Source organism: Pholcus phalangioides, unplaced genomic scaffold (genome assembly GCF_987345545.1).
Source record: "Pholcus phalangioides strain wild (caught in Gottingen) unplaced genomic scaffold, Ppha-v1.0 ptg000013l_1, whole genome shotgun sequence".
NCBI classification, from domain to species: Eukaryota; Metazoa; Arthropoda; class Arachnida; order Araneae; family Pholcidae; genus Pholcus; species Pholcus phalangioides.
In genome coordinates, this window is record NW_028301606.1 from 8,967,944 (window position 1) to 8,982,437 (window position 14,494).

The window sequence follows — 14,494 nt, forward strand, 5'->3', positions numbered from 1 at the left end:
CGTGGAGGATTACGGCCAAACACCATCTAAAAAGAAATATGAACTCTGTCTTTAAACTAAGGCTCTCAGTCCCCAGCAGTCTGGGTGTTCCTGGTTACGGCAGCGACCAGCAAGACATAAAAGCCCCGGTTACATGTGCAATATTGCGGTAGCATTGGGAGTTCTAGCACCCGCTTGACGACTTTTTTCCCCTCCTTAAGAAAAAAAATGAAGAACAGTCATTTGTGAAAACTCTTGAAGCGAGTTTTAAACCAGTTTTTTTCTATTTCCCACGTAAACGGAGCTGAAGACATGCAAGAATTAACGCCAGAACTTTGCCTCTGGACTTATCCCGTTGCTGAGATCTCTACCATCTCATCTTCGTGGCAGAGTCCGGAAAGACATGCAGACAGAGGGTGCTAAGAATCTCTGGATTGGACCAGGCTGCCATAAGATGATGACCTTGGCCACTCATTACGGACGATCTCTTTCTTCAGAAAATCGTTTGCAGGATTTGGAAGAAGAACCGGATAAAATAAATTGGGACATCTTAGGCATGCATCTGTGAAGTAAGAAGAAAAGGGGAGGAGAAAATCGAACTTGCCAGGACATATATTTTACTACAGAGGAACAGAATGGAAGAACTAGTGGAGTAGGATTTCTCATTCATAAAAAGTGGAAAAATCACATCCTTGAGTTAGATAGTACATCTGATAGAATTGCAAAGTTGGTTATGCAAATATCAAGGAGCAAGGAGGTATCGGATACGGATTATACAAGTTTATGCACCCACAACAAGCTATTCTGAAGAAGTAGAAGGCTTTTATGAAGAATGAGACGAGATGAATAGTAAAGAAAACCATCATATCAAAATAGTAATGGGCGACTTCAGTGCTAAAATTGGAGGGAGAAGAAACGATGAAAGCTCAGTTAAAAGTCCTGGTTACGGTGAACGAAACGAGAGAGGAAACAGGCAAATGGAATTTGCAGAGATCGAACAGTTATGCATCATGAATTCGTTTTTTAAGAACAAACCCCAAAGAAAGTGAACCTGGAGAAGCCCAACTGGAACAACAAGCGAGATCGACTACATCCTATCTAATAAGAAGCATATGATCCAAGACTGCAGTGTTCTCAACAAATTCAATACAGGAAGCGATCATCGACTGGTTAGATGCAGAATAAGGCTTAACGCTCGAATGGAAAGAGCGAAACTTATCAAAAATACACAAACTGTTATCGATATGGCAACGCTTCAAGAACATCGATATAAATTCCAGTTAGAGCTGAAGAACCAATTTGATTTGCTATATACACCACTGAAGATGGACACATTGGCGTACGCGGGGGGGGGGGGGTTCATAAGTATTCTTTATGGGCATTGTATAGTATTTTATCACGTGTATATATTGTTTATAATTTTTGTGATTGTGTGTTTAATTGGGTTGCTGTATTTTTGAAATATATGACATCCATATTTGTTATGGGCATCTTTTTCTCAGCCACCTCGTTGGACATTTTGGCTCTGTTGTGGCGGTTTATTTGTATTTCTTCTTCAATTGTTATACTGCTCTTCATCGTAAATACGGTAATGATAAAGAACCATAAAAATGCAACAATGGATATTTTCAACATTTCAACAGTGACATTCATTGACAACAATCAAAAATTAGGTTGTCGTATCAGAAAGTCATAACATAGTGTGTAGTGAAATGTCTATTGTATCTTGACGTGTTAATTTCGTGATGTTTACATTAGATGAGCACAGGTGTCGGGGAGATATGATCGAAGTGTTCAAAATTTCAACGCGATAGATTTGATTGAGCATTAACTTACCATGACTCCATTTAGCTTACCCCCGGAGGTAGTTAATTGTAACACAATTGAAACGTTTAAAAAGAAATACGATAAACATGTTGGGTAAATCGAGAAGTTATCCATACATAGAATAATACAACCATGATATTCTTTGTGGGCATGGTATCATATGTATATATTGTTTATAATCTTTGTGATTGTGTTATTAATTGGGTTGCTGTATTTTTGAAATATATGACATCCATATTTGTTATGGGCATCTTTTTCTCAGCCACCTCGTTGGGCATTTGGCCTCTGTTGTGGCGTTTTTGTCTTTGCATTTGTATTTCTTCTTCAATTGTTATACTACTCTTCATCGTAAATAAGGTAATGAAGCATAAAAATGCAACAATGAATATTTTCAACATTTCAACAGTGACATTCATTGACAACAATGAAAGATCGACCGGATTTTTTCTATAAATGCAGGGTAAGATAAGGGCACGTTACAGATCTCCCATTCGCCTGTATGAGCAATCGCTTCAGTCGGTTACAGTGGAGTCAGATCTCCTTCTGACAATTGGGGAAGACTTCCGGGGAAAGATCACCGTGGATTGAGGGCTGTCTATTTGTAGCTCACTCGAGGTTGTTGCGATGAGACGGAGGAAGCCTGAGGATAAATAGCTGCGAACCAGGCTGGAAAACGATGTCGTCTAGAATTTTTTGCCAGGTCCGGTATGAACCAGGCCGCAGCGGCAACCAATTCTAGGACAGTCGTTTTCTGGCTCAACCGAAGGAACACACACAGAGTTCCGTCATCCCATGCTCTTTCAAACGAATACCACCACATCGTAAAAAAATTGTCATTTGAAAAGGTTTGAGGAAAATTTTCAGCAGAGAGGCTTCACTGCTGAGATCTTTTATGGTTTCTGGTTCAATGCCTCACGGTTCAAGAGAATGGATTTGATCTCGATGTGGGTGTAACTTGGTATCAGGATTCAGACAAGTTGCGAAATACTGAAAAAATTTTGCTTATGAATTTATAAAATATTTGACAGGCATTGGGCAGTACCGGCCTTACGGGTAACAGGGGTCCAAATCGCGAAATTAGATGGGGGAAAAAAATCAAAAATTAGGTTGTCGTATCAGAAAGTCATAAAATATCAGTGTGTAGTGAAATGTCTATTGTATCTTTTTATTATTGTATCTTGAAGTGTTGTTAATTTCGTGATGTTTGTCTACATCGCAAAAGCATCGGAGGATCAATGGTAGAGTGATATCCAAATCAAATGGGATTTTCGCTGAAATGCAATGAAAAACTCAACTTTCTGAGCTTATTACTCGGTTGTGTTTGAGTTGAAAATACGAAATTCTTTTTGGGATTTTATTTTCTTTCCGATTCTTTGTTTTATTAGCTGCGTAGAATAAATTATTTTAGGAAATGGAACTTGGAAGTTTTGCTACTTTTTGAATAGTTTTGAGTACAAAAAGTGGCTCATGAAAAAAATCCATCTTTGTCGCACCGTGGAACTTTTATTCAGATATTTTACATATTGTGGGTGAACGTGTTGCGATACATTGCCCCACCCCAGTCACCCCATCTCTTAAAATAAATTGTTAAAATGATCTTGCGTATGATTCACATAATAAGAATGGATTGGGCTTAGATCTCTTCAAATACTTCCATGATAAGTTCACACACACAAAATTCAAACATTTTCTTGGAACTGAGGATAAAGAGTTCCATCCTCTCATGCTCATTCGAATGAACACCACGTTGCAAAAAAAAAAAAAAAATGTCATTTGTAAAAGGTTTTAGAAATATTCTCATCAGAGAATTTTTCACTGTTGGGATTCTTTATGATTCCTGGTTCGGTGCCTCACGATTCAAGACAATGAGGTTGATCTCGATGTGTTGCTGTAACTTGGTTTCAACGTTCAGAAACACTGTTATGACAAAAATTTATGAAACATTTACATACAGGGTGTCCTGTAAATGATAACGCGGCCTTTATTTCACCAACCGTCCGTCGTAGAGGTATATGATTAGAATTTTAAAAATGCTCAAAATGTGTTCAAACATTATTCTGTACCAATTTTGGGAGCGATAATGCAGCGTGTTACAAAATTAAAAAAAAATCTATATTTTCATACGGTACCCTGTCTTCTTTGAATTAGAAAGTTGTTGCCCTGTATCTCCCGAGACCAACAAAGAAATTCTTAGTTTTCAAAGTGCAATAGTCGCTAAGATATTCAAATTAAAGAATCAAAAAGGACAGTGTAAATGAGGGACAGGAGCGTTGTCCGTTAGATTTTGCTGTTGTTTCATAACTTTTCTCAGATTTTCGAATTCAAATATCTTAATGAATATTGCACTTGGAAACTTCGAATACTTTTTGTTGGCCACAGGAGAGACAGGATAACAACTTTCCTATTGCAAGTTAAAGGACAAGGGGACCGTATAAATTTTAGATATTTTTATTTTGACACACATTGATTTTCACTCTCAAAATTGGTGCAGAGTAATTTTTTAACACATTTTGAGCACTTAAATTGTAATCATACCTTTTAGAGAAGGTTTTTGAGATAAAAGCCGCATTAGCACTTACAGGACACCCGGTATACTACTAGGCCATCTAAATTGATTTCTTTATTTCAGTGGGCTCTGTCGGGCGTTCCAATGGTCAAAATGACCTAAAATCTGGGCAAAGTTCTTTTCAAATGAAGCGTTCAATCGGTATTTTTGACTGAATAGCTTCCGTTAAATTTTCCTGAAGCAAGTTCATGCAGAAACCAACAGATTCAGTTGATATGCACCTTCACGCAGCTGCAATCCATGCAAAAGAAGTGTTTCGCTAATAAATTCAGCGATGACTTTTGTTGTATTTGTCTCCTAAAGTTGGAAGAAAAGACATAGACCGTTGTTTCATTTTGCAATCATTTCAGCTATTGTTTTATTTAATAATCATTTATTAATAAAACAATATTGCACCAATATACTGAGTAACACTTTAAAAGCGATGGAAGAAGATATAACTCAAACCCGGACAGACATTTGAGAGCTTTATTCCAGAGAAATACACAAAAGGTTATGCATGCGTAGCGTCATTTTATATACAGTCAAACTCGATTATAACGACATCAGAGATTCTGCCATTGTAAGCGATGATAATGTTTTCAATACCTTTCAAGTATGAAAAATATAACCATGTTCAATCAAGTACTAATTTCGGTATTCACGGACATGGTTTAAACCAGAGGTTCTCAACCGGTAGTCCCCAGGTTATTCCAGGGGGCCATAGATGAAAAAATCGCGAAAGGGGAGCCACGGCTGCTGATGGGGGGGTCATGAAGAAATTTATTAAAAGAGTGTACCAAAAACATTAAATTTCAAACAAAATGCATAAAATGTTTTTTTTCGTCATTTTTCCCCTATTTAAGTAACAATATAAAAATTCGATTGATTTTTCATTGTTGGCAGGATATTTCAACACCGAGCATAAGGATCTGAGTAGTTGAAAGATGAAATTTAGCATTTGAAGTATATTGTCACTATTTTTTCCATCAAAATTGTCCATATCCTCATTTGAAGTTTGATAATTATCTTCATTAAGTGACTCAATACCACTCATACCCAATTTGTTTGTGTGAGTGATAATTTGATGAAGTACATCTCTGAAAGTCAGCTTGTGTAGTTCTTTTTTTAATTCTTCATCAGATTTTTGTGTTTTCCATCTACCTAAGGGATGTATTCCCTTATGTATTGTACTGTTTAACTCATTCTGTTTTCTTCATAAGGTGTCAATTTCATGCTCAGTAGTTTTTGTCATATCAATTACTATTGATTCAGTTTGTTGTTTCCCACCATTTGGAGAACGTACAAAAAGAGAATTTTGTCCATCAAAAATAGTATTTTCTTCTTGATTAGGAAGAGTAGGGAAATCACTGTCAAGTTGGGGTCGATAAGTTGTTGGAATTTTTGGTTCAAATATTCTACCTCTCCCTCCAGGTATCTCAGGTCTATTTTTACAACCTGGAAAAGTTGATGTATGTTTACCCCCACGAAAAAGACACTAAGTATTTTTTGTCACCCTTGTGTACACTCTCGTCTCATGGTTCCCAGCTCAGAATGCACAGGCAGGCAGTTCCCGGAAAAAGTAACTACTATGTCCATAGGCCTGACAGTTTCTACACTGAAGAGGTGCTTGTGTACCTCTGTACCTTTCAACACTGATGGGAATATCACCAATATTTGCAAAGTTCTTATTTTCAATGGTAACTTCAACAAGAAAAAGTGGAAATAATCTACCAATGGAGTAATTTCTCAAGTTACAAATCTTGATCGTAGGAATGCCTTGTTTTTCAAGATCACTGTGAATATCGTGTAGTTTGACATTTGCTGGCAGTCTTCTTATCACAAATTCAAGTGTTCTATTTGCGTTTGTCCGATATGTGTAGTAACAGAATTTTTTTGCATCAAAAATTTTAGTAACTTTTCTATGATTCATTTCGGAAAAGACTTGAAAAGTTATTTTATTATCTGCGGGCTTCTGTTGGGGTGGGAACTCACACACTGCTTTAATCTCACTAAAGTCTCTAGCTCTCTAAATCTCACTTTGTTTCCTGTCTTCTTCTTTAGGGAAATATGCTTGACTTTTCGTTTTGTTCCCTATTCAAACAAAAATTGCTATTGCTTTCCTCCCCAAATACAAGAATTAGGATGCTGGCAAGAGTAATATTGAGGTACCAACATATGAATATATTTTTACAATCAGCTAATTCATTGCTTGTCTCATGACTTATGTGAACCCAGGGTCATATGATAAGGGTGTCTTATGACGTGCTGGAGTTGGTACCAGCTGGCATCCCCGACAGAAATGGGTAATTGCCATTGGCTATCCTGGCAATTCAAGGCTGGGCTTCAGTTAAAATGTATTATAGTGACGTCACACACCTGATCCGAGACCAAGCCCACTGAGTCAAGGCGGTGGTGAGAGCAAATTCAAAGGGTAGAGGCAGTCCTTACTATATAGCGCTGGTGTGAATCTATCATTAAAAAAAATCAATCTAAAAAGCAGCAAAATCAACAAAAATTTTCATTAAGAGTAAATTTATACAGTATTTGGCATTCTTTTACATATGAAAAATCGGAAACAATTCCATTTTAACATGACTGACTTATGTTCTCTATACCTGCTGAGGGCTTTAAGACTAGTGATAAAACACAAGCATTTGATAATAAAGTACAATACAAAGAATGTGAACAGATCAATAAAAAAAAAAACACCACATAACAAAAAGACAGACTTACGCAATAAGAGTTTGCTTAAAGGCCTACAAACTCGAGTTCCCAAAATTATTTAGAATATTTTATATAACCTCTATATAAAAGATTTTCATACAAGACAATAATTTACCTTTCAGTTTTACTGCCAGCAAAAAAGATTAATTTCTTATACGATTGGTGCTACTCATTTCAATTAAAAATGATAAGGCAAATGAAAAAAGTATTGCATTATTTACACTGAGATATTTTTGATTAGCCCAATTTCATCTCATTAATACTAAACACCCATACAAAGATTTTTTTTCATATAAATAAACAATTACGAGAATACATATTGATAAAAGAACAAACAATCCATAACATGAAAACTGTTGATTTCTCAAAATAGCTCGAAAATTCGGGGAAGAACATACAGTACTCATTATTTCTTCAGAACTGTCACAATATTTTATTTTTCAATTTCGATATCAGTAGCCTCAACAATAAGATTAAAAAACATGTTGCAGAATTTTCTACAGAACCTCTTTCGAACAAAATTTAGCATACATAACCAAGAGTTTTCAAACTGATAGACATGATTTCTAGGATAGCAAGAGAACTTCAAAAACGTTCCCATGATCTCATCGTCTCACTGATACGCTTCTCTCTAAGTCACAAAATGATTTTTCTGCACTACCGGTTAAATGTATATGTAAATAATGCTATTTACTTATGCCTTTCTCACTTATGCATCTTTTATCCTTGTTCCCTTGCACCCACGCATAAGTGAGAGATCACTGTATTACCTCGATAAGGAATGAGGAGGTGCATTTCAAGAGAACTGTGAAAATTTAAAAATCCAGTTATATATATATAAACATTTTTTTGCTGTCATTGAAAAATTTCTATGACGCAGAAATTTCAATCCACTTAATGATTTCATTGGTCGATTCGAACCATGTAACACATCAGTAACTTTTGATGACAAATGAAATGATGCGAAGAAAATTAAAAACTTCATATAAACTCATCACAAGAAATAATTCCAGTACTCAGATCTAACTTTATGAAAAAAATTCAAGTATTTTTAAAATTTAAACAGTTCAAAAGTTATGTTTTCAATGAAGCTTTTTTAAAATTCCTCAAACCACTTCATTTTCTTGGCACATCAGCAAAATATGCACTTCCATGTTCAACTTGGAAGATAATCAGAAAGCTATGATCTTGAATAAATTTTTCATCAATAGATAGATATACAAATAATTAATAAAAAAACTGATTTTAAAAACTTGCAGAGTGAGGACAACGACATGCTCCAAGGTTTAAATACTTGTTATTAACAACAACCACACACACATCACCCACTGGTGCAAATAAATCTCTGAACAATTATTCAGGCATAATTAAGCATTATGTTTGCATGCAATCTTCATCAGGGAATGCCAAATCGGTTCCAAAAACTATTTCAAATACCAACAGAGTTCGCAATGTATCATACTTCAATATTTTTTGAATGAAATGTTTTTTTACGTTTAGACCCTTAAAGTGTGAGCTTTGTAGTATTTCTGTTTTTGGCAAAATGGCACGGAAAAACACAATGCTACTGCATTAAATTTTCTGTGAAGCCTGAGTGAAGACAATGGGCACGATTCAATAGATCTCTAGGGATAAAGAAATGGGGACCACACCCATAAAGGAATGGTACAACTGCTTCAAAGATGGCCACACACCAATGGAGAATGAAGTACATTCTGGCAGTTCCCAAAATCCGGAAATAAGGTTGTTATTGACAAAGTGATCTGGTGATGCCAGGATCGTCAAATCATGATCAGAGAATTTGCAAAAAAGGTGAGCATTAGTACTGGATCTGTTCATTTTATTTTGACTGAGGATTTGGTCTTTAGGAGATACAATGTCAAAGTCATGCTGACCGTCTTCTTTGACTCTAGTGGCATACGGCTCATCACCAGTACGCACCACACGGCACACAACCATCACCAAGGAGTACAACCAAGAGGTTATGTGTCGCAATCGGCAGCTCCATCACATTTAATGCAGTAGCATTATTCAAGTTTTTCCTGCCATTTTGAAAGCAAAAATGTGGCGACACTCACATACCCTTCCTCACTCATCAGTGGCTTGCCCGCCACTGGCAACTTATGCAAACAAGAAAAAATTCAAGCATGCACACAAGGATTGCCTAGATATGTGTGGCAAACCATGTCTTTCTAGCTCCAATGATTAATGCACGAAAAAATTATAACCTGATACTTTTTGAACAAATGTCATATAGTCAACATTCTTTCATGTTGACAGAGATGCTGATATAAAATTTAAACATTTGGTGCTGTTCCCAAGACTCCTCTTATAGACACAAAAAAAAGAAAAAAAAAAAAAAAGAAAGATATTGTCCATGGTGGGTCTATTCTTCAATGCTGTCTTCATTCTTGTCTGGCAAGATTGAATAAAATTCTGGCAGCTGCATTAAAATAAAGCAAATTATAAGAATCTAAATTTTAATTCTGTATGATAGATATACACAAAATAATATAAATTAACATTTACAACGTAGAGACTACAAATAAATAATAAACTGAAAGAAATAAAAAAAAGTTAGAAATAAAAGAAATTTAAATTTTTTTTTTTGAAAAATGAAGTTTTTATCAAAACTGAAAAAAAAGTAAGAAAGTTTAAATGATATGCATAATCTCCGCTCACCAAGATCATCATAGGGAGGGAAAGTAGTTTCAGGGTCTTCTTTTGCAGCTTCTTCTTCTGGTAAGAAAAGAAAATTCAACTTCATAAATATACATTCATCACAAATTTATGGTCGTACCTTTCAGTAGGATCCAGAAGATCGGGAAGTTGCGGCTGAAAGAAAAAGAAATTAGGATCAAGAAATTTATTTAATTAAATTGCATACACACTAAGTGCATGTTTTATGATGTAAAAATTTTTATGATATAGAAATTTTACAATGCAACCAAGTAATGAAAAGCTTACCAATACTGTTTCGTCAATTTCCAGGATCATCCTATTAAAGAAAAACAATACATTTAAAATAAATTTTTCAATTTTTTTTATCACAATAAAACAATGAATTAGTCACCAAATTTCAAAGAAAAACATGAAAAAAAATTTACTGAAAAACACAAATTTGAGGTACTTCTGTTATGATTTGAGGAAATTAATTTTTCGTTGACAATAGTACAAAGCTGAGTTCATGTAAGTCAGGAAATTATCATAGTTACTGAATCAAGTCAGGTAGTAATTTATTTTCCAAATCAAAGTATCTTATTTTGAAAAGCAAACATTAAAACATAGGATTTTTGATAATTATTTTTTTTTGTTATCAGGGTCTTTGCAAACTCATATTCATTTTATTGGCGTGACATATTTAATGGGTACGTTTGTTCTGAGAAGGTATATGTCTTTGTAACTATTCAAAACTTACATTTTCAGCTCTTGGAATTTGTCATCTATTTCTTCCAATACGCTTTCTTCTTCTTTCTGTATGATTCCGAAAGTAAATAACTGTATATTAGTATTATTTTTCTTTCATTTGTAGACAAAGAAATATTAATTTCGAGAAGCAGTGCTCAAAATGAGTGTCAAACGTAATGTTAGGGGGGGACACACACACATACAAAAACATAGGACTAATAGACTACTTACACACACATAATCAAAATATACTAACTTCAAAATGATCGTTTCCCTCAGATCGAGATAACTATTCCTTGTGATATGATGTTTATTCCTATAGCAATGAAAAATAATGCTGTTTTTATTTTAATGTCTTATATATAGCCTTCATTATTTTCAGGTTTTTTTTTAAATCAAATTACAAGATACAAAAATATACAAATACAACATACATTCAACAATGACACAAAATACATACATATATTACACGCACTATGTAGCCCCTAAGGACTAAGATCCTTCCAGCAATACAATTTTTATTATATTGATTGTTTTTCCTTCAGCAACAACTCTTTTCCTTATTGAATGTATGTTATAATATTATATACAATAAAATCTCGGTATAGTGAATCCAGGATATAGTGGCACCTGGGTTAAAGTGAACTTTTACAGTGGTTCCAACTGAACACCTATTTAATGTTATTTTAAAGGCTTATAGTGAAAGGCTGAAAAAATTAAAGTCTACTAACAGTGCATTGAAATGCCCCTTCCGTAGATTCTTTTCCAATTTTTCAAGGGATCAGAGCGTTATTCACAGCCTCAGATTTCACTACAGGAAGCAGTTTGTCATGCGTATTTTGGAAAGGATTGAAATGAACAGCGATGAACATCTCTTTTTTTGGAAGCAATTGTTCTTCTGGAGAAGTCTTGGAGACAAGTAGCAGATGCAACAATTCGCAACTGCTTTCAACACGTGGGTCTTTCTATGAATGTATCAAGGCAAAGAAGATACAGTATTGCAGATGACAAAGATGAAAACCTATTGACTGCTATATGGCTGGAAGAGCACGGTATAAATCTTATTCCTAGAAATGAAATTAAACACTTCGAATCTTGTGATAATGAGATGCGTACTTCAGATATTCCTACCGATGATGACATCGTATTCGAAGTAACGCAAAAGAACTATGCTGACAAAGAAGATTCCTTACCCTCAGAAGAAGGTGAAATGTCAGAAACTTCAATCTCTGAAGTGAAAGCAGCAGCAAACATTCTAAATACTTTTTTTTTCTATGGAAAATGGGGACAAAAATTTTTGGACTCTTTCCTAATCGTTGATAAGAAAATTTATGGACTTAAAATCACAATGTATTCAATCAAAAATAACAAATGCTTTCCATAGGATGTCAGAATTAAAGTAAGTTACTATAAAAGTAATAATATTTCAAAATCATTCCTTTCGAATATTTGATCGATTGTCTATTTAAGAGATTAATAATTTATTAATAAATTGTGTGTTATAGCAGTTGATGGGGAGAGATAGATGGCTTTTTCCTCAGCTCAAGATATCAAGGAAACAGTTATTTTCTGGATATTATGCTGAGGTGAGCTCGGAAAGAAAAGTCATCTTGTCTCCGCTGGGACTCGAATCCAGGCTCTCTTGCATACCAGACAAGCATGCTACCATCTACACCACTGGAGACATGCCCCTGCCTTCCTTATTTCACGCACTGTGGTGTGAGGTGCTGAACTGTCCCACCTGGGGGCCATTTCCGGAAGTCAAGAGAGGCTACTAACTCTCTACTTCAGCACCTCATGCCACAGTGCGTGACTTTTCTTTCCGAGTTCACCTCAGCATAATAACCAGAAAATAACTGTTTCCTTGATATCTTGAGCTGAGAAAAAGCCATCTATCTCTCTAAAATCGTCCCACCTGGGGGCCATTTCCTGAAGTTATGAGCCTACTAATGTCTGTACTTCAGTGCCTCACCCCACAGTGCGTGAAATAAGGAAAGCAGGGTCATGTGTCCAGTGATGTAGATGGTAGCATGCTTGCCCGGTATGCAAGAGGGCCTGGGCTCGAGTCCAGGCCCTCTTCTCTTTCCGAGTTCACCTCAGCATAATATCCAGAAAATAACTGCTTCCTGATAGTAGTTGATGTTTTCAATAAAACCAAAATCAAATGCTAAGAAATATAAATTTTTCAACATATTTGGATATAATGAACCTTGGGTTATAGTAAAATTTTTATTGGGTAAGTTATAGTATTTAAAAATTCTGTTAGCTTATTTTATTAATTTTTTTTTTGTCTACTGCATTTTATTTCAACTTCACACACAATTGTTTTTTTCTTCAAATTCTACAATATCCAACAACTATTACCAGGATCTGCTAGATTAGATTACATGGTTTTCCATAAACTGGGATAAAAAATAGTTAAAAAATAAAGCCTTTTTCTATTTTAGGTGTTGGTGAGTCGATTGGAATTATATTTAACACGATAAAAAAAAAAGGCTCTCACCTGTCTGTTTCACTTTCTTGTTGATTACGCTGAAAGAATTACATGAGAAAATTACTATTCATTGAGCAATTGGTGAGAATTAGAAATGTAATGCAGACATTTAAGTTACCAAACTACAAAAACTCATGAAATGTGATTTAAAATATTCCTGAAGCGAAAAATAAACTTATGAGTACATTTACCTGTTTTTTCTCTGCAGCCACAACTTGAGCAACCTAAATAAAAGTAGAAAACACTTTAATAACTTTTAAAATACATTTGAAGTGTTCAAAACTATACTGTTGGCAAGATTGTGTGGGCAGTGTGGTAAAAACCAGTGATAAAAAAACAGTTGATCAAAACAAGCTACCTATAAGCAAAAGAATTTTTAGGCTTACTTTAGATGAAGATCTTTCATGTTCTCTATGTTCAAGCGAAGTTCAGTCATCATTGTTGACCTGATGCCATCCCTGATTTCATCCTCGAAGTTTATCTTGACGATCTTCCTTAGAAAGAGAAATTGTGATTTTCAACTTTTTGTGATTTTCACAATTGATGAAATTGTTTTGTATCTAAATACAAAACATATACAGTCGAGCAGAGCTTTAGTAAATCTATTTTATAATATACCTTTGTAGTACAGCAAATAATGCTTTTGATAGTCAGATTTCCTAAATCTATAACGAATATTTATATGGATACTAAGGACTGGCTTACACATAACACATATTTAGTAAGTAAAATTTTATATTAACATATGCCACAAATATTAAAATGAAGCTGACAGCTTCAATGTTTCTATATACGAGTCAGCGAGTGTGATATAGTATTTGGAAGTCCTTCTTCAAGAGTTGGAGGAGAAGGGGGGGGGGGGGAGGAAGAGTTAAGTTTTAGTTTGAGTCTCAAACCCAAACACAAAAACCAAAGATGTTCTACTTTTGCTGTTATACACTGTTTGCAGCATAACAAACCGCTGCTGTGGTGGTTGAGTGGTCATCGTGATGGACTCGCATCGCGAGGATCCGGGTCCAAATTCCACTGTCGTCGCAGTGCTGGTCGGCTGAAATTGGTTTTCTGCAGTACCCAACTTCGAGGTGAGAATGTGAGCCAATCTCCCCATTCAAAAGTCTCACCGCAGAGAGCAACAGGCCTACAACAATATATCTATTCATTTATCACACTTCACTCACTATGAGTTGAGAAAGAACTCATAGTTTGAAAAAAATTGATTGTGGATGGCAGCATTACACAGAAACAAACTTCACGGAAGGTTCACTATATGTAAACACACATTCCAACATGTACCAATTTATTAGAAGTTCCGCAGAGGAATATGGGATGAGGTGCATGTCTGGCTTAGTAGTAGTGTAAGAAACCTCAAGAAATATGAACATTTGAAAAAAACCTTTGCCAATTTCTTCAAGCGAAAGTTTTTTTTGTGTGTAATTTTTCTAACAGTTGAAAAAATTAATATAGAGACAACATTTTTTAACAGATATTGAATAATATATATATTATATACTGCA

The 14,494-nt window shown here is 35.0% G+C and overlaps 1 protein-coding gene across 6 annotated transcripts in view; it reads right to left on the minus strand.

The window, feature by feature from the left end:
• Positions 1-6,024: 6,024 nt before the first annotated feature.
• LOC149078570 (uncharacterized) overlaps positions 6,025-14,494 on the minus strand; it is a 28,346-nt gene continuing 19,876 nt past the window's right edge. For 4 of the 6 annotated variants that reach the window (XR_016193847.1, XR_016193844.1, XR_016193846.1 and 1 more), the window contains 6 exons: positions 13,367-13,474; positions 13,172-13,204; positions 12,990-13,018; positions 10,743-10,802; positions 10,497-10,552; positions 10,046-10,076 (listed from right to left, as the gene is read on the minus strand). Coding sequence is in view for 1 of the 6 variants with exons in the window: in XM_089240686.1 (XP_089096812.1) it covers positions 10,762-10,802; positions 12,990-13,018; positions 13,172-13,204; positions 13,367-13,474 (211 nt within the window). In the remaining 5 variants the exon portion in view is untranslated. Of the gene's footprint in view, positions 9,522-9,760; positions 9,914-10,045; positions 10,077-10,496; positions 10,563-10,742; positions 10,803-12,989; positions 13,019-13,171; positions 13,205-13,366; positions 13,475-14,494 lie in introns of those variants that run through there. The other 2 variants (XR_016193848.1, XM_089240686.1) reach the window with 2 other exon arrangements.